This window comes from Pseudophryne corroboree, chromosome 6 (assembly GCF_028390025.1).
Source record: "Pseudophryne corroboree isolate aPseCor3 chromosome 6, aPseCor3.hap2, whole genome shotgun sequence".
Taxonomy (NCBI): Eukaryota; Metazoa; Chordata; class Amphibia; order Anura; family Myobatrachidae; genus Pseudophryne; species Pseudophryne corroboree.
The window spans coordinates 134,408,157-134,427,955 of NC_086449.1; the positions used below are offsets into that span (position 1 = coordinate 134,408,157).

Below are 19,799 nucleotides of genomic sequence, written 5' to 3' on the forward strand. Positions count from 1 at the left end.
CTCCCCAAAATTATAACTAAGTCACTCAGTCTTTTCTACTATAACGGAGAGGACGCCAGCCACGTCCTCTCCCTATCAATCTCAATGCACGTGTGAAAATGGCGGCGACGCGCGGCTCCTTATATAGAATCCGAATCTCGCGAGAATCCGACAGCGGGATGATGACGTTCGGGCGCGCTCGGGTTAACCGAGCAAGGCGGGAGGATCCGAGTCGCTCGGACCCGTGAAAAAAAAGGTGAAGTTCGGGCGGGTTCGGATCCCGAGGATCCGAACCCGCTCATCACTAGTATATATACAGTATATATACATATGTGTGTGTAGATAGATAGATAGATAGATAGATAGATAGATAGATAGATAGATAGATAGATATATGCATACCTCCCAACTCTCCCGATTATCGCGGGACAGTCCCATTTTTGGGGACTGTCCCACCCGTGGGCCGCAGTGTCCCGCGGTGGGGGGTGGCAGTTGGGAGGCTCTGTCTCTCACTGCCCTGCTTAGCAGAGCAGCGGTGAATAGACACTGTGCGCATGCGCACAGCATCTATTCACTGGAGTCAGAGGGAGAGGGGGCATGCCAGCGGCTCACAGAGTGCTGGGCATGCCCCCTTAGTGACGAAAATGGGGGCGTGGCTCGCGATCACGGTCCTCCGCTGAGCCACGCCCCTTTTCTTAGGTCACACCCCTTTTCCGGATATTAAAAGTTGGGAGGTATGTATATATACACACAGACACACTAGTTTTACGGACCCAGCATATACTGGGTCACCTCAGTCCCCACCCCCGTGCTTGGCTCCACCCAGTTCTGGAAACCCCCCCATGCAAATCCTGCGTTTGCCACTGCTACCCTAACCATCTAACTGCATTATCCCTGCTTTAGCCATGTAACTGCATTATCCCTTCCCTAGCCATCTAACTGCATTATCCCTTCCCTAGCCATCTAACGGCATTATTCCTTCCCTAGCCATCTAACCGCATTATCCCTACCCATGTAACTGCATTTTCCCTACCCTAGCCATCTAACTGCATTATCCCTTCCCTAGCCATCTAACTGCATTATCCCTACCCTAGCCATCTAACTGCATTATCCCTACCCTAGCCATCTAACTGCATGCGCAAAGTACCGATAACTGGTACTTTGCGGCACAGGACGGAGCAGCGGCTGGACCTGAATGACCCACATAGTTTTCCCCATGTCCTATTCTCAGAAACCACTAACAGTGCTTGTTTCCAGGTCACAATTGACATAATAGTGCCACATGGGGACTTTTTAAAATGTTTCAGTCACTTATGAATATACATATGCATAGTAAGTAAGGAAACATGGAAAACATGCACTGTTAGTGTTTCCTATGGACAGGATTTGGAAAACACTAGTCTAGTAGGTGTAGTAATAAATATTGTATTTATGAGCAACTTGAGAATATGAGATATACAGTATCAGGTTATTCTGAATCTTTGTAAATTCAATAAACAACTTATTATTAAATATGATCTCCTGCTTTGTGCCCACAGACTATGGATACATTGCGCTCATTGTTGTCATTCTATTGATCATTATAGTCGCTGGATTTCTGCTATATAAGAGGACACAGCGACGGAAGCAGAGGTATGATGGGAGAGTGGATAGGTCACTGTTTCCCAACCTCAGTCTTCAAGGCACACGAACAGTACAGGTTTTAAGGATAATCCATGCTTGAGAGCAGATGGTTTAATCAAAATAACCAAAGTACTAATTAATGCACCTGTGCTCAAGTATGACTATCCTTATAACCTGGACTGTTTTCTTGAGGACTGAGGTTGGGAATCACTGGGATAGAGGGATAAAGATGGTATCACAGTTCATTGGTTATTAGGGGTGAGATGTATTAATGACCGTCCAATCGGAGCAGAGGATGGCCCCAATCATTTATTTGTGTGGTGCCCTGGTGGGGTTTGGCTGGGTTGGTTTGGGGTTACCCTGTTGCTCAGAGGTGAACCCTTAGAATGTTAGGGACCTGCCTGATGAGTCCACCTTGACAATTGCTCGGCAGGCTCATAATATTGCCCAATTTTATGCCAAGAACCTTGGATATGATGTATGGTTCAGTTTATTATAATTTCAATGGTAGTATGGAGCACATGCTCTCTTGTTTGACATTTTAAAATATCCAAAGGTGGTGCTAATTATTTCATCTGTGATTTTGAGAAGATCTGTAAAACATGCACCATTAGGGGCCCCCGAGGGCTGGAGTTGGGAAACCCTGACATACTGATTGCTGAAGAACACGGAAATAACACCGGGGGCGGGAGCGCCAATGCAAAAATGCGGTCAAATGCATTTTCGGAGGTGTGGCTGTTTACCGCATATGAACCAAGCTCCATAAAGTGATGCATTCTGGGGCTTGGATGCGTTGGGCAATGCTTTCTGTAGATGGCAGAGCCCAATAGAAGCCTATGGGCTTCTATCCGTGATTCCCCCTGAGAGTGATACAATCAGAATTTTTTCAATCATATGGCGTTAATAAATGCTTTTACGCTTGTGATGAGTGGCAGGATGCATTGCACATCATGCATCCCGCCCAGGGCATTAGGTTTTATGTTATATTTACAATTTTATTTATGTACGCCAGCATTTTAACTACACACTGTGATAGAGAATATTACCAGAATTATAACTTGTTAACAGGGAATTTTCCGGAATTTTGGGTTTGAAACCCAGGAATCGGGTTATATAAATAAAAATATTGGATACGAAAATGAACAGAAAGGAGAAAGCAGTACAGAGACATAGGTGAATTTCTACAAACGGTACAAAGTACAAAAAAATGACAGTGAGATATACAGATAGCTGTAGTATGCATTTGGTCAGTACTGAGGAAAAGGGGCATTTTCAGTGGAAATATTTCCAATGGTGGATTTAGAGACACTGGGGGAAATTTACTAAGCTCCCGATTTTGACCGAGATGCCGTTTTTTCATCAAAGTGTCATCTCGGTAATTTACTAAACACTAATCACGGCAGAGATGAGGGCATTCGTAATTTTTTGCAAGTCCAAGTAAAAAATTACGAATGAATACACCATCGGTCAAAACGCGGCTGTTTAAGTATGAATCTCGGTCATTTACTAAGAAGTGCAAAGCAAAAAACAAACAAACACTGCCGTGAAAAATTACAACTCGTAAAAAAGTGCTAAAAAAAAACAGACCTACTTTTTTTTTCCGTGATTGGATAGGCATGCAGGGATCCATGAGATCCGTGCATGTATATCAGTGGGAAGGGGTGGGAAAGTTGTTATTTTATTAAAAAAAATTGCGTGGGGTCCCCCCTCCTAAGCATAACCAGCCTCGGGCTCTTTGAGCCGATCCTGGATGCAGAAATATGGGGAAAAAATTGACAGGGGTTCCCCCATATTTAAGCAACCAGCATCGGGCTCTGCGCCTGGTCCTGGTTCCAAAAATACGGGGGACAAAAAGAGTAGGGGTCCCCCGTATTTTTAAAACCAGCACCGGGCTCCACTAGCTGGACAGATAATGCCACAGCCGGGGGTCACTTTGATATAGTGCCCTGCGGCCGTGGCATCAAAAATCCAACTAGTCACCCCTGGCCAGGGTACCCTGGGGGAGTGGGGACCCCTTCAATCAAGGGGTCCCCCCCCCAGCCACCCAAGGGCCAGGGGTGAAGCCCGAGGCTGTCCCCCCCCATCCAATGGGCTGCGGATGGGGAGGCTGATAGCCTTTGTTGTAAAAGAAAAGATATTGTTTTTAGTAGCAGTACTACAAGGCCCAGCAAGCCTCCCCCGCATGCTGGTACTTGGAGAACCACAAGTACCAGCATGCGACGGAAAAACGGGCCCGCTGGTACCTGTAGTACTACTACTAAAAAAATACCCAAAAAAAGACAAGACACACACACCGTGAAAGTATAATTTTATTACATACATACACACATACATACATACTTACCTTAAGTTCCCACGCAGGTCGGTCCTCTTCTCCAGTAGAATCCAAGGGGTACCTGTTGAAGAAATTATACTCACGAGATCCAGGGGTCCAGGCTCCTCGGGAAATCCAGGGGTAATCCACGTACTTGCATAAAATAAGAAAACGGAAAGCCGAGCCACGAACTGAAAGGGGCCCCATGTTTTCACATGGGACTCCTTTCCACGAATGCCAGAAACCCACTCTGACTGATGTCTAAGTGGGTTTCTTCAGCCAATCAGGGAGTGCCATGTTGTAGCACTCTCCTGATCGGCTGTGTGCTCCTGTCCTCACTGACAGGCAGCACACGGCAGTGTTACAATGTAGCGCCTATGCGCTACATTGTAACCAATGATGGGAACTTTCTGCCCTGCGGTTGACCTAAAGTGACGTCACCGCTGAGCAGAAAGTTCCCAGCATTGGTTACAATGTAGCGCATAGGCGCTACATTGTAACACTGCCGTGTGCCGCCTGTCACTCAGTACAGGAGCACACAGCCGATCAGGAGAGTGCTACAACGTGGCACTCCCTGATTGGCTGAAGAAACCCACTTAGACATCAGTCAGAGTGGGTTTCTGGCATTCGTGGAAAGGAGTCCCATGTGAAAACATGGGGCCCCTTTCAGTTCGTGGCTCGGCTTTCCGTTTTCTTATTTTATGCAAGTACGTGGATTACCCCTGGATTTCCCGAGGAGCCTGGACCCCTGGATCTCGTGAGTATAATTTCTTCAACAGGTACCCCTTGGATTCTACTGGAGAAGAGGACCGACCTGCGTGGGAACTTAAGGTAAGTATGTATGTATGTGTGTATGTATGTAATAAAATTATACTTTCACGGTGTGTGTGTCTTGTCTTTTTTTGGGTATTTTTTTAGTAGTAGTACTACAGGTACCAGCGGGCCCGTTTTTCCGTCGCATGCTGGTACTTGTGGTTCTCCAAGTACCAGCATGCGGGGGAGGCTTGCTGGGCCTTGTAGTACTGCTACTAAAAACAATATCTTTTCTTTTACAACAAAGGCTATCAGCCTCCCCATCCGCAGCCCATTGGATGGGGGGGGGACAGCCTCGGGCTTCACCCCTGGCCCTTGGGTGGCTGGGGGGGGGACCCCTTGATAGAAGGGGTCCCCACTCCCCCAGGGTACCCCGGCCAGGAGTGACTAGTTGGATTTTTGATGCCACGGCCGCAGGGCACTATATAAAAGTGACCCCCGGCTGTGGCATTATCTGTCCAGCTAGTGGAGCCCGGTGCTGGTTTTAAAAATACGGGGGACCCCTACTCTTTTTGTCCCCCGTATTTTTGGGACCAGGACCAGGCGCAGAGCCCGATGCTGGTTGCTTAAATATGGGGGAACCCCTGTCATTTTTTACCACATATTTTTGCAACCAGGATCGGCTCAAAGAGCCCGAGGCTGGTTATGCTTAGGAGGGGGGACCCCACGCATTTTTTTTTATTATTTTACAGTGTTTAATTTAAAAAAAAAAAAAAATAAACCCCAGCACGGATCACACAGATCCGGCCGAGATTGATTGTAAAAAAAGTCGGCAGTGTTTTGCTAATCACTGCCGTAAAAATAGAAAAATAACCACGAATGACATCGACATCGGAACAAAAGAAAAACCCGAATACGACAGCTTAGTAAATTAGTCGTAATCAATTCAAAAAGTTGCAGTTTTACACTTTCGATGTCATTCGTGATTGAACTTTGACCTGAATCTGGAAAATACGAATCTTAGTAAATTTACCCCACTGTGTAATAAGGGTTCTATTCATCATTGCTGGCTGGATGATTCCAGATAATTAATTATCCAACTCACTGCGAGTTGCGGTAGTGGATTCTTAACTACCAGATCAATTCAGTACTACTCCGGTGCAAAAAGCATCTGTCCTTGTGATCCCTAAGACTGCTACAGAAGTAGCGGTGTTATTTACCAGTGCCGGTTGACTAACCCGTGCTGAATACTAGACAACCCCATTGGGCCCTTAATAATAAATGATCCTATTTCTTTCTGCATGTGTACCGGGCCCAGCACGGAGCATGAACAGGCACCTTAGTGGTAGCCAGTAGCAGGGTGTAACCCTCTGTATATTTTGCACTTGTATTTCAGGAGACCTGCAGCAACTGCATCCGGTGTGACCAATCCCACTTTCAACATCCAGAATCGGACACAGCCAGCGCCATTATCCTATCCATCTACCCCGCAGGTAAGTGCAGACGTGTCACGTCAGATGACCACACACCATTTTATTTCTATTTACCTCAAACAAACCATTGCATTTCTGTTCAGCCACGTCTTTATAATTGTACAACTGAGGCACACACAGTATAATAATCCAGTCGCTTTGTGTGTTTTGGAGGAAGGCGTCTTCTACAGTTCATGTTACTGGAGGATCATTAGACTTTGATCATACGTACAATTAAAAATCTCCCATCAGCTGCAATCTTATCCTTTCCACTTGATTGATTTATTATCTATGCTTAGTTGAGTTGGACCCACTGTCTTTAAACCACATATGTGTCAATTCTCTACAAATGTCATAAATACCTGGATGAAATGTCTGGTCTGTGACCTCTGTGGCAGCATTACTCTGCTCTCCTGTGAGTCGCATCTCAGAGGATGTTCTATGTACCAAGTGAAAATAGTTTTCTCTGCACAGCTCTGGTAGCTTATAGCAGATTCTGCCATATATGTGAAATTAGCATAACGATTACTTGTGTATGAGACCTCTATCACAAATAATAATTAGGGCCTGGTTTACAGTTGGACGAATGTTTTCATTATTTACAGCTGCTAACATTTGGAGCTATTTACGTGGCACAACTGCTGTGGGTATTGTGTACTTAAGGGGCATAACTACAGTGCGCATTATGTGTATAAGCGGCACAACTACAGTGGCCATTGTTTTAGGGGCACAACTACTGTTGGCAGTATGTGAATAAGTGGCATAACTATAGTGGACATTGTGTGTGTAGACGGCACAACTACAGTGGGCATTGTGTATGTAAGGGACATAACTACAGTGGGCATTATGTGTAGAAGCAACACAACTACATTGGGCATTATGTGTATAAGTGGCACAACTAGAGTGGGCATTGTGTAAGGGGCACAACTACTGTTGGCATTATGTGAATAAGCGGCACAACTACAGTGGTCATTGTGTAAGGGGCACAACTACTGTTGGCATTATGTGAATAAGCTGCACAACTACAGTGGACATTGTGTGTGTAGGCGACACAACTACAGTGGGCATTGTGTATGTAAGGGACATAACTACAGTGGGCATTATGTGTAGAAGCAACAGAAGTACAGTGGGCATTTTGTGTAGAAGCGGCACAACTACAGTGGGCATTGTGTAAGGGGCACAACTACTGTTGGCATTATGTGAATAAGTGGCACAACTACAGCGGGCATTGTGTAAGGGGCATAACTACTGTTGGCATTATGTGAATACAGTGGACATTGTGTGTGTAGGTGGCACAACTACAGTGGGCATTGTGTATGTAATGGACATAACTACAGTGGGCATTATGTGTAGAAGCAACACAACTACAGTGGGCATTATGTGCATAAGCAGCATAACTACAGTGGGCATTATGTGTGTAAGGGGCACAACTACTGTTGGCATTATGTGAATAAGCGGCACAGCTATAGTGGGCATTGTGTAAGGGGCATAACTAAGGGATCCGGTAATGTGACTGGTACTCGGGATCCCGGCGGTCACCATGCCGACGCCGGGTACCTGAGCGTTCACAAGCCCAACAGTCGGTATGCCGAGTACAGGTACTATACCCACTCATAGGTGTCCACGACACGCGTAGAGTGGGAATAGAGCCTGTGGCAAGCGCAGCGAGTCCGCAAAGAGGCTCCATTTTTACACAATATCACTCAGAAGGGTGAAAATGATCAGTATCGTCTAAAATATTGCCTAGTGTGTACGCACCTTAAGAGTGCTGTCTGAGATGGGGCCACTTACCTCATAGGAAGACCGGGACTATGGACAGGGTGTGAACCCTTGTTCCTGGATTTATCAAATATATTGTCCTTTCTGTTTAATTATAGGCATATCAGAAGCCAATCTCTGCACCTCCGTCCAGACCAGCCTACCCTCCATTCCCATCACAGGTAAAGCACGGATGCTATGGGTAACAGCACATGTATTCTTCACATGAGATATATCATAGCAGTACAGAGGTGCTGTGAGAGGATAGTATGTAAAGATCAGCATTCTGCAGCAGTACAGATGAATGGCAGCAGCCAGCAGTATGCAGTGGGTGACAGGAAAGCATAAGATGATGGAAGAGAGTTTAGCAGAGCAGCAGGAACTGATAGCTTAATATAGAGAATGAAAAGGTTGTAATTGGATAGTAATGGTAACACAGGTTATTCACCATGTAGTAGTAGTGGTCAGTAGTACTGTTGAGATACTTCTGTATTTCGAGCTTATCCATCCCAACAAAAAGAGAACAAGCCTGTGTAGATGATTTCAAGCCTTTGGTGAAAAGCACAGGAAGAACGCCAGAGCGGTGATGCAATAAATAGTGAATAGGTGCAGGTCAGTATGTACAAACCAGTATTTTGCCTGAAGGTGAACCACTTCTTTTATTGCTGAATAAGTGTTCACTTATTAGAGTCATACAATATCTATAAGGTAAAAGCTGCAAAGGACCACCTTAATAAATTGATGTAACTAACAGCGCATGGCCAGGCACCATGGCAAAATGTAAGTAGGACCCAGTGATGCCCTACTTGGCCCCCTGCACTTGAGAGTCCATAGTGGGAATTATTCTAGTCATGCATGTGCTGCTAGTGCAGGATTGAGGCTGCAGGCACCTCGGGGCGGGGTGGACCTTTTTAAGCCCCATCCCATGGCAGCCACACCCATGTAGTTCCTCCACTGCTTTCATATTCTTTAGCGTGCCCTGCAGTATCATAATTCAAGCATATGACACATACAGTAGGACATTCTGACTACAGTGACACCGTTTGTCCCTGACGTAATTAATGCACTTAACTCTCTACTTTTGTTCCTATAGACGCAGGTGAATTATGGGAATGCTGCATACCCTCCTCAACCCCCTTCCCAGTCTCAAAAGCCACAGGTTCCCAATGTAAGTATAGGGCAGAACAGGGCTGTATAAAAGTTTGTGGGACCCCTACTAATAAAATTGTCAAAATGACATAGTGGCAATGGTGTTAGTAAGTGTAATGTGTAAATACTCCCAGCAAAACAAATGTATGGAACACACAGTGGAGCGCCCAGTTTATATAATGCACACAGAACCCCCAGCTCACATTCTGCCACAGTGCCCCCACACTGACGATGTAGCTATGTGTGGGGGCCCACTATGAGTGATTACCCTGGAGTGACTGACCGTGCCATCCTGTTGTTAATCTTGCACTGGGAAGAACATGGCACACTAAGCAGGTATAGCATTCTGGAGGTGATCTAGAGCAAGAAATACTTAGATGAATATTTAGTTGACTGGCAATGCATAAAATGTCACACAATGACTTGCATTACCAGTATAGACCACATTCACACATAGGGGGTCATTCCGAGTTGATCGCTAGCTGAAAATGTTCACAGCGCAGCGATGATGCAAAAAAAATGGCACTTCTGTGCATGCGTATGCGGCGCAATGCGCATGCAAAACGTACTTTCACAACAGCCGTTGTAGTTTCACACAAGGTCTAGCGATGCTTTACAGTCGCAATGGCCGCCGCAGAGTGATTGACAGAAAGTGGGCGTTTCTGGGTGTCAACTGACCGTTTTCAGGGAGTGTTCGGAAAAAACGCAGGCGTGGCTGGGTGAACACAGGGCGTGTTTGTGACATCAAATCCTGAACTGAATGGTCTGAAGTGATCGCAAGCACTGAGTAAGTCTGGGGCTACTCTAAAAATGCACAATTTTTTTTTTGTAGCCGTTCTGCGATGGAAGCGATCGCACTATTGCAAAGTTAATATACACTCCCAGGGGGTGGCGGCTTAGCGTTTGCACTGCAGCGAAAAACTGCTAGCAAGCGATCAACTCGGAATGACCCCCATAGGCACAGAGAAAATAGGTGAAACGCGTGAAAACGGATGCCTGCTTAGGACGTTTCTCATGTATGCACTTTTTCCTGTATGTGCGTTTACCAATATCTTCTACTGTTCTAGCAACATGCTCTAATACATGAAAAATAGGTTATGTCATTGTTTAACATTTTAAAATGCTGCATTACAATCTTAGAACACATATATGCTATTTGTAATGTGCTTCTCATACTGTACATTAGTTAGCACCTGAACATAAAAGTCCTTAAAGGAGCACCTTCAGTTAACGTTTATGGCCTCCATTTCTGTGGCCCTCTGGCACTTGCCTCATGGGAAGACCAGGTCTGTGGACAGGGGAAGGATCCTTGATTCTACTTTCAGCTAATTTTATCATTTCTGTTTAATTTTAGGCATATCAGAAGCCATCCACTGCCCCTCCATCCAGACCGGCATACCCTCCAATCCCACCACAGGTACACCATTGCGATATGTCATAAACACAAGCCAAGGACCTCATATATTAACACGGTGCAAGAGCACTGAGGAGGTGTAAATATTACATTTCAGCAAATGAGGAGTCAGACTTATGAGAAGTTGAGAACTAATATTTGGATGTTGCATACCTCCCAACTTTCTGATTTTCACGGGACAGTCACGTTTGTTGTTTGGACTGTCCCACCTGTGGTACAAATGAGAAAAAGGGGTGTGGCCACGTGTAAAGGGGGCGTGGCCACGTCCCCTTCCCTTTACTTTCAATGGAAGTTTGGAGAGTCAAAAATCGATACAGGCCATTACAAAAAGGTACTGTACCTGTTAGAAAGGTACAGTTGGAGTGTATGCATTGTCCCACAGTGGGTGTGTGGGTGGGGGGAGGCACTTGGGAGGCTTCTGTCACTCATGAGCACCAGGGCCGGATTTAGGGGCAGGCTGCCACTAGGCACAATGATATTGGCCGCCTCCCCCCCACACACACATATTTCCCTACACCTGTGTCCCCCCCCTGAGGCTGTGAGCAATGCCGCTGGCAGGCCACACTGACACTCTGCTGCTGCTGTTATTAACAGCCTGTTAATTAATGTCCCCCTGAGGCTGTGAGCGACGCTGCGGGTGCAGGCGCTCGCTGCTCTCTCCTCCTCTGCAGGCTCTGCTGTTAATGCCCCCCCCAGGGGCTGAAGCTGTGAGCGGCGCCATCGGCGCGAGGTGGGCGCTCGCTGCTCTTTCCTCCTCTGTCATTGTCAATACGAATCACCACAGTGGCAAATTGACAGCAGAGGAGGAGAGAGCAGCGACCACCAGCTCAGGCGTCGCTGCTCACAGGCGCAGTCACTGTGACAGGCGGACATTATCACTTATTTAAAAGGGCAGACTAGATGGGCCAAGTGGTTCTAATCTGCCGTCAAATTCTATGTAAGTTATCAGGTAACCAGGGCTGCGCTGCTGCCAGGAGCAGCCCCCAGTGGCCAGTGGGACATCAGCTAGACTAATGGGAGGGGGAGAATTAGCATGCCGCCCATAGGCACGTGACTCACGTGCCTAGTGGGAAATCCGGCTCTGATGAGCACAGCATCTATTCACAGGAGACTGGGGGCATGCCAGCAGCTTATAGAGCGCTCTCTCTCTCTCTCTCTCTCTCTCTCTCGCAATGCCACGCCCCCCTTTTCCATAGGTTTGCCACTCAAGGGGTTCAGCATTGGCAGCAGCTGATGTTGGGAGGTATGATGTTGCACTGTTTTATTTGAGAGTCCTATAATGTAATAATAATACAATGATTCATACATTAACAGCACTTCCTGAGGTAGTAATATTCCAGAGGAGTGTATAGACAGGTGTCGCATCACATCTTGCTAGATTCATCATACTTGCCTACTTTGCTGCCCCCTCCTTCGGGAGTAGGCAGCGTTGTAGGCACATGGGGGCGTGGCCGACAGCATGATGGGCTGTCCGGGGGCATGGTCAAAGTCAATGTGGGCTGTCCGGGGGCGTGATGATGGGGAAGTGAGCAGTCCAGGGGCATGTCATCACGTTTGCATCCTCGTGGCTCCGCCCCCCACTATACAGTGCCAAGAAAATAGGCACTGTATAGCGGGAGGCGGAGCTATGATGTCGTGATTCAGCACGAATCGTGTCATCGGATTCCCTCGGACCGCCCACTTATTCCTGCTGTGGGCGACCGAGTGGGTGCGGAGGGCCTGACAGGGAAAAGGGAGGATCGGCCACCTTTCAGGTGGGCCGGGAGGGTCACCCGATTTTCGGGAGCCTCCCGGCCATTCTGGGAGGGTAGGATGGATCCATCCGCTCACAGTATCCCTCTGCCAGTGCAGCAGCTTCCTCCCCTCCTGGCTCTGTATTGGAGCAGATGGTGGCTCTAGCACCTTGGGATGTGTCATCTGTCAGATAACATATCTGTCAAACTCAGTGAGTAAGAGAAGAGAGCGGCCGGTCATCACACCAACAGGAGGAATACATCAGAGGGGGATGCAGTTAACAGGATACCGAAGCTGAAATCCTGACGGCCGACAGCCGGAATCCTACCACACGAAGGCTTTTCCCACTCGTTGGTGTCCATGAGCCCTCAAGGAGACTCTCAGCGCTCGCCTCACTGCCGGCACTTTGACGGGTAGGATGCCGGTGTCGGGCTATTGACAGCCGGCATCCTCGCCTGCCGGGATAACATATATATCCCATCAGAGGATAGGCAGCAGAGAAATATAGTAAGCAAAAAATTACTAGTGAGTTACAAACAAACTTTAAATACAAGAGCCAGATTAAGGTCAGACCTTAGGCAGAGTAACATTTCGGGCTCCTCTATACAGAAGCATGTAGTAACACATGCTGTATAATAAGACACTGATGAAGCCGCTGACGGAACTTTAAGCGGAGAAACGCGTTTGTCATATTTACTGCAAGGGAGAGTTTGATACTTGAATTAAGTGCCGGCCAGCCAGAGGCAGCTATTTACACAGAAAGGATTGGACATCTTACCTGTAATCCATCATACGGTGGACTCCGGATAAGGCTAGTTTTGGAGGCGACAGCCGGGAGAGGTATTTAAACACGTGTAAAGCAGCAAATTAATACGTAGATGAACATTCCTATGGTTCTGATGAGCGGGGACTATGAATGACTATAAAGCTAGAAGTATCATCTAAAACCAGCTTAAGTATACGGGGAAACTCCGTGTGGAGACAGCTTTTTAACCAATTGTGCACTCAAAGAACTGCTACTTGAAATATAAATGGAGGCTTGCTAAACAGCTACACAGGCACTAAATTACAACTGAGACATCAGTTACTATTGTAGCAGATTGACGAAAAAGGTTACAATTGTGACAATAGGGTTGGATGAGATTGCTCAGGTTAAGTGTTTAGCTGCATGCTATTATACATAGTTAGGAGTGTTTAATATTCTCTGGTTGGCAACAAAAGATAGTAATATGGTATGAATTACATATTTTAATTATATCAAATAGAATATTGCATATTTGAATGTTTTTATATGGGTTATTAAAAACAACTAATTTTAATGTGAATTTGCCAGCGCTGTCCTTGTATTTTTTTTGATGCTGTATAATAAGAGTGTGCACATCTTGTGGTAGTGTTATGCTGTGACAGGCTCATTAAGCTGCATCTATGAGGAAAAGTTGATTATAAACACGTGAAAAACAATAGTGTGATCCATTGTCAGACTGGGGCATGAAGGGCCCACCGGGGGAATGCGGTTATAGGGGCCCATACTTAAGGGTGTGGCCAGCCTACAAAGGGGGTGTGGCCAGCTCCACAGAGGCTTGAAATACACAATAGTTTAGTGCAGTGTAATGCAACATATCTACCATGTATAATACAAGTGCACAGTCTGGAACCTGATCCCTAGAGGAAGGAGTGGGCCCTCAGGCAGTGGGGCCTACCGGTGGTTTCCCTGGTACCCCTGTGGGCCAGTCCGATCCTGGTGTGATCCTTCAGTCTTCCAAAATATATGAGGGTCTATGTACTAAGCCGTGGAGAGAGAGAGAGGGAGTAACAGTCAGTCAGCTCTTAACTGTCATTTTTTTCAAACACAGGCCCAAATTTATTAAGCTTTAACAAGAGATAAAGTGGAGACAGATAAAGAGTGATAAATGACCAGCCAATCAGCTCCTTACTGCCATGTCACAGGCTGTGTTTGAAAAATGACAGGAAGCTGATTGGTTGGTTATTTATCACTATTTATCCATCTCCACTTTATCTCCTGTTAAAGCTTAACCTCTTCAGTGGCATGTCCGGAAAATTTCCAGGGCCAGCTGCGCTGTGCAGACTGGCAACCCTGTAAAATTTCCGGGCATGCCACTGCTCCCCTCTCCCCATCCCTCCTCCTTACACTCGGCTGGCCCGCGGCTGGCCCGGTGGATGACGCAATTGCGTTGTGACATCATGACGCGATTACGTCATTTCGCAAAACTCCGCCAGCCAAGCGGAGTTCAAGGGAGGAGGGGAGTAGAGGATGTCAGTGCTAATAGGCTAGTGCCCGCCAGCAAATGCTGCCCGGGGGAAGGCCATCGGTGGGTTATCCCTCATTTACAGTACACATGCGGGCGGACCAGGGGGCGTGGCCTTATGGGTGTCAGGGGGCGGAGCTAAGCTCTGTGTCATGACACTTTTAGAAAAGAAAATCTAAATTCAGTAGCACTGAACCATCGATGGCAGGAAACCATCTGGTTCTCCCCCATCGATGGTAAAAGTATTTGACATTGGTCGTAGACCATCAATGATTTTGAATCATCCCTAGCTACCCCTAGGCAGCGCGCATTCCCTAACACAAAGAGCATGCATCCCAGAGCATATAACCCCTGGCAAAAAGCATGACACAGCGCGTGAAACCCCTGGCAATGCGCACGAAACCCCTGGCAACGCCCATGAAACTCCTGGCAAGGTAAAAAAAAAACACTGAAAGGGTTAATACATTTGGGCCTAAGCCTGTAACATGGCAGTTAGGAGCTGACTGACTAGTACTTTATCTCTATGCACTTTATCACTTTTAAAGACTTAGTACATTTGCTCCCCTGGTCACACTCCCTGTTATTAATTGTTGTAAACGACGTTCCAGTCAGACTTCCTGCAGCCTGGAATGGCTGATAACACATAACAATAGTTTGTACCATGCTGCAAGATGTGAATGTGAGTAGATGAATTATTTATGGTCTCCTGAATTTGAAAGACCTCCTTCGGATCCCACCCCCTTCACAGCACTGTGAAACCAGTCACCATGGTTCCAAACCTGATGTCGAATGTAATCAATGATGGCATTGTGCTGTCCCATAATGATGCGTTTCATGGAGCTATGCCCCAGCATTTCCTACCTGTAGGGGGATCGTTATCTGATCCCGTTTGTCGGGATGCGGCAGTCACATGACCGACATCAGTATCCAGACATTGAGAATGCCAACAGGGGACGGGGTAATTATTTTACCCCTTCCATGTCCCCTACCCTAACCCGCCTGGAGTGGCGGCTTGGGCTAAGACACCAGGGTGGCGGCTGGGGCCAGGGTGGCCGCTGGGGCTAAGACACCAGGGTGGCGGCTGGGGCTAAGACACCAGGGTGGCGGCTGGGGCTAAGACACCAGGGTCGCGGCTGGGGCTAAGACACCAGGGTGGCGGCTGGGGCTAAGACACCAGGTTGGCGGCTGGGGCTAAGACACCAGGGTGGCGGCTAGGGCTAAGGCATCAGGGTGGCGGCTAGGGCTAAGACACCAGGGTGGCGGCTGGGGCTAAGACACCAGGGTGGCGGCTGGGGCTAAGACACCAGGGTGGCGGCTGGGGCTAAGACACCAGGTTGGCGGCTGGGGCTAAGGCACCAGGTTGGCGGCTGGGGCTAAGGCACCAGGTTGGCGGCTAGGGCTAAGACACCAGGGTGGCGGCTAGGGCTAAGGCGTCAGGGTGGCGGCTAGGGCTACAAATCGAGGGGTGGCAGCTACAGCTAACTACCCCCTCCCTTCTCTAGTGCCTAACCCTAACCCCCGGGCCCTAACTGTGGCCCTGATACTTACCTTCAGGATGCCGGTGGTCGGTGTTCTGGCGGCGGAATTCTGAGTGGTATCAGGATTCCGGCGTCAGTCATGTGACTGCCAGCATCCCAACTACCGGAATGCTAAACGCATCCCCTGTGGAACTCCCAGACAGTACCATTTAAAAGTAGGTAAGTATAGAATGGATCAGTACAGAATGCAGAGAGGTGGTCACCCTGTCCATAAGTGTTTATTCCTTTATACAGTTAAAGAATATTATATTGCAAGTTAGTGATTTTTTATGTTTTAAATTAAATTAAAAACAGACTTGATTATTGTTCTGCGTCAGATGTCTGTAACCGCTCCCCACGTGGATCATGTGACAAATTCTTTTTTATTATTTCAGGTTTTGAAACCCAACTTGAGAAGATAACATGAGTTCTGCACCATAGATGAAGCCTTCAGTTACACAGATGTTTTATTACTGTGTGCTATTTATTATATTAAGATCGTAGTATTAATGTATATTATTTATATGTCATTAATGTTATCAAGTGGACAGGTTAAGCAGGGTATGATGGACCTTTGCTTGATGATGCAAAATATGTTTCCTGCTTTCCTTTAAAATTTTACAGAGCTGCTGATTGGTTGATGGGGCCACTTCTCCACTGGCTCACTTCTCCGCTTTTATCACTGCTTAGTAAATGTCCCCCTCAGTTACTAATGTAGGTGTGTGAGACGGTCTACAAAAAGAAGGCACTCATCCAGACAAAGGGTTGTATTCAAATGAAATATCACGCCCAATCTCCTTTCTAAAGTGATCCCCGTTCTTGCGCATATCGCGCTCATAGAACTCAGGATTAGCTACATAAAGGGATGGGCGCCTCGCTAACCTGGGGGTAGCGAGCTGAAATGATGACACCACACCCGTCAGCAGAAACAGAACGGGTGCGGAAGGGGGTGAAAAGAATTGAATACCGCCTATAGACTTGGCACTGAATCTGCGAGTATGCACGAACCTTAGAAATGTTTTACCTTAGCTACTGTACATACTGGGAATGTGCAAGTCTATGAGGCCACTCATGCACAGAGAGCTTTCTACCGGATTCTGTACTGCTAATGCTTACAATTAGATATCGTACATGTGCACTACAGCTAGTGAAGACTTTGCATACAGCTTGATAAATTGCACAGATATTGCAGTCCCCATACCCGGCTATGCGGGGGTGATACTGTGCGAAATGAAGGGACAGCAGGATAATCAGCATGTAGCAATAACCCAGGTCCAGCCTGCAGAGTGAACAAGGTTTCAGCAGCTGTGACACATGTTTTCAGTGTGAAAGGGGTGTAACTCAGTCTGCATCCTGTCTCCTGCCTGCTGTCTTATCACTCTCACGCCACAGTATCACAGTATTATTAGGTGGAGGGACAGCTATGTGGCTGATACAGTGGCTGCAGGGCCGGTTCTAGCCCTTGTGGCGCCCCGAGCGAAAATAGGGGCGTGCCTTCATACAGGGGCATGGTCAGTTACGCCCCCTGTAGAGTGGTGCCCCCATTTGTGCCCCCTGTAGAGTGGTGCCCCCATTTGTACCCCCTGTAGAGTAGCGCCGCTTTAAAAAAAAAAAACCTACTATTCCCGCTTCTGATTCCCGACCGCTGCTGACCTCCGCCGGCGCCGCTCCTCTCCTCTGATCTATGGGAGAGACGTCACGACGTCTCTCCCATAGCACAGCATAGACACTAGAGGTCAATTATGACGCCTAGCGTCTATGTGCCAGTCCCACAATGCTGTGTGCGATGACATCATCGTGCACAGCAAAGGTCCTCTCCACGAAGGGAAACTAGATGGGTAGCGTCTACCCATCTAGTTTCCTTCACAGCGCCGCACAGCACCGGGGGGCACTGACTAACAGTAGCGGATCTTGCCATGGCACGGTGCCCTCCGGATGGCGCCGGCGCCCTCCGAAAGGCGGCGCCCTGGCCAAAAATCCAGTGTGCCCGTAGCAAGATCCGCTACTGAGTGGCTGGTACAGAACTACAATTTCGGCAATATTCCGGAGGATCTCCTGTTTTCCTCAAAGGCTACATTTTGTACAGTCCAGTCAGGAGAACACTAGAGGCCAACTGTAACCTGTCTGCGACCTGCAGCAAGCGCCATGGTTTCAAGAGACTTAGGGGGACATTTACTAAGCAGTGATAAGAGCGGAGGGGCCAGTGGAGAAGTTGCCCCATCAAACAATCAGCAGCTCTGTATCATTTTAGAGTATGCAAATTCTAGATGTTACTCCAGTGCTGATTGGTTGCCATGGGCAATTTCTCCACTGGTTCACTTCTCCACTCTTATCACTGCTTAGTAAATGTCCCCCTTAAAGCGGCAAGTCGCAGGCTATTACATTTGGCTCTATTCTTAAAAAACCCAAAAAATTAAAAATGGGATTATACAAAAAAAAAATTATCTTCCTTACACCATCCACACATACAATATGTCACTCTGTACACGTTTAAGCAACTTGCCAGAACAAATATGTACTATCTGCTTGGTGGAAGCATTTTCTCCATGCACACCAGACTCGGGAGTGAATAGAAATTTATGAACGTGTTAGTTGAATGACTGTTTATCGTCCTGAGAGGACTCTTACTATAACCTTATTTTACAATTACATATTTATTCATAATAACATTTTGTGCCGTTTATTTCTTAAAGTGAGTTGCTTCTCACAGTATGTGTCTGATGATGCATAGACCAAACACAGTTACTGTATATGAGCACTGTTATGCTGGTGTTGCAGATCTTTTACACATGCATAGTTAGTGGGCAAATGGAAAGAGACCAAGGGGGTAATTCAGACCTGATCGCTGGGCTGCTAATTTTGCTGTCCTGCGATCAGATAGTCACCGGCTCCAGGGCAAGTGTGCGATGCTATGTGTAAGCCGAGCTGCAAAAATCCACTGTGCGCAATCTCTGCGCAGCCCAGGACTTACTCCTACAGTGCAATCACATCAGGCTGATCGGGGGCCGGAGCTGACGTCAGACACACTCCCTGAAAACACTTGGACGCGCCTGCGTTTTTCCGGACACTCCCAGTAAATGCCGAGCCACAAATGGCCTCTTCCTGTCAATCACCTTACAAATGCCCATGCAATCGGATTTTTCGCACCATCCCCTCTCTGACTGGCGATGCTCGTTGTTTTTTGTCCAACGCGCGTGCGCATTGCGGTACATACGCATACACAGTTATGACCTGCGAAAACACACAGCAGCGATTAGATCTGAATTAGCCCCCAAGATAGACAGTTTAGTCCTATCCCCTGTGGTCTCTGATGAGCATGGATAATGCTGGTCAACCCATTGCACTTCTTTCTCATCCCAGTGCATCAAAATCTTTCTGCATTGTGAATAAAAGGAAGATAAAGCAGGTAACTGTGCTCCTTGGTAGACCCGTGCTGCACTGCATGTGCAGAGATATTCAGATTTGGGTGAGGTATGTGCAAATTCAAATCTAAATTGCAGTTAAAAAATAAGCTGTAAGCAAAATGAGTAGCGCCTTATCCAATTCTATAGTTCAAAAAATCCTACTCATGTATCAAAAATAACACACTGTTTAATAGAATAAATAATAAATCAATTTGCATAGACAATCAACAGTAAAATATTATTGGATAGAGCAGTCTAAATATCACTTGAAATTATAGACAGCACGTAAATGCATAAAGTGCCCTTCTGTTTGTGAGGCAAGAGGTCTGGTCTGTATTCCTTAGTGCACCAGTGGGTCCGCTGGTGGCATGAACAGTCCACAATGCCAAATGATGGACAATCAATAGCGAAAGGC

At 47.0% G+C, this 19,799-nt stretch overlaps 1 protein-coding gene across 1 annotated transcript in view; it reads left to right on the plus strand.

The window, feature by feature from the left end:
• LOC134936689 (zinc metalloproteinase-disintegrin-like lachestatin-2) overlaps window positions 1-18,647 on the plus strand; it is a 199,929-nt gene extending 181,282 nt beyond the window's left edge. Inside the window, exons 19-24 of the mRNA XM_063931868.1 lie at window positions 1,518-1,611; window positions 6,066-6,162; window positions 8,019-8,081; window positions 8,993-9,067; window positions 10,403-10,465; window positions 16,376-18,647. Of these exons, the coding sequence (XP_063787938.1) occupies window positions 1,518-1,611; window positions 6,066-6,162; window positions 8,019-8,081; window positions 8,993-9,067; window positions 10,403-10,465; window positions 16,376-16,402 (419 nt within the window). The 3' untranslated portion in view covers window positions 16,403-18,647. The remainder of the gene's footprint in view (window positions 1-1,517; window positions 1,612-6,065; window positions 6,163-8,018; window positions 8,082-8,992; window positions 9,068-10,402; window positions 10,466-16,375) is intronic.
• The last annotated feature ends 1,152 nt before the right edge of the window (window positions 18,648-19,799 follow it).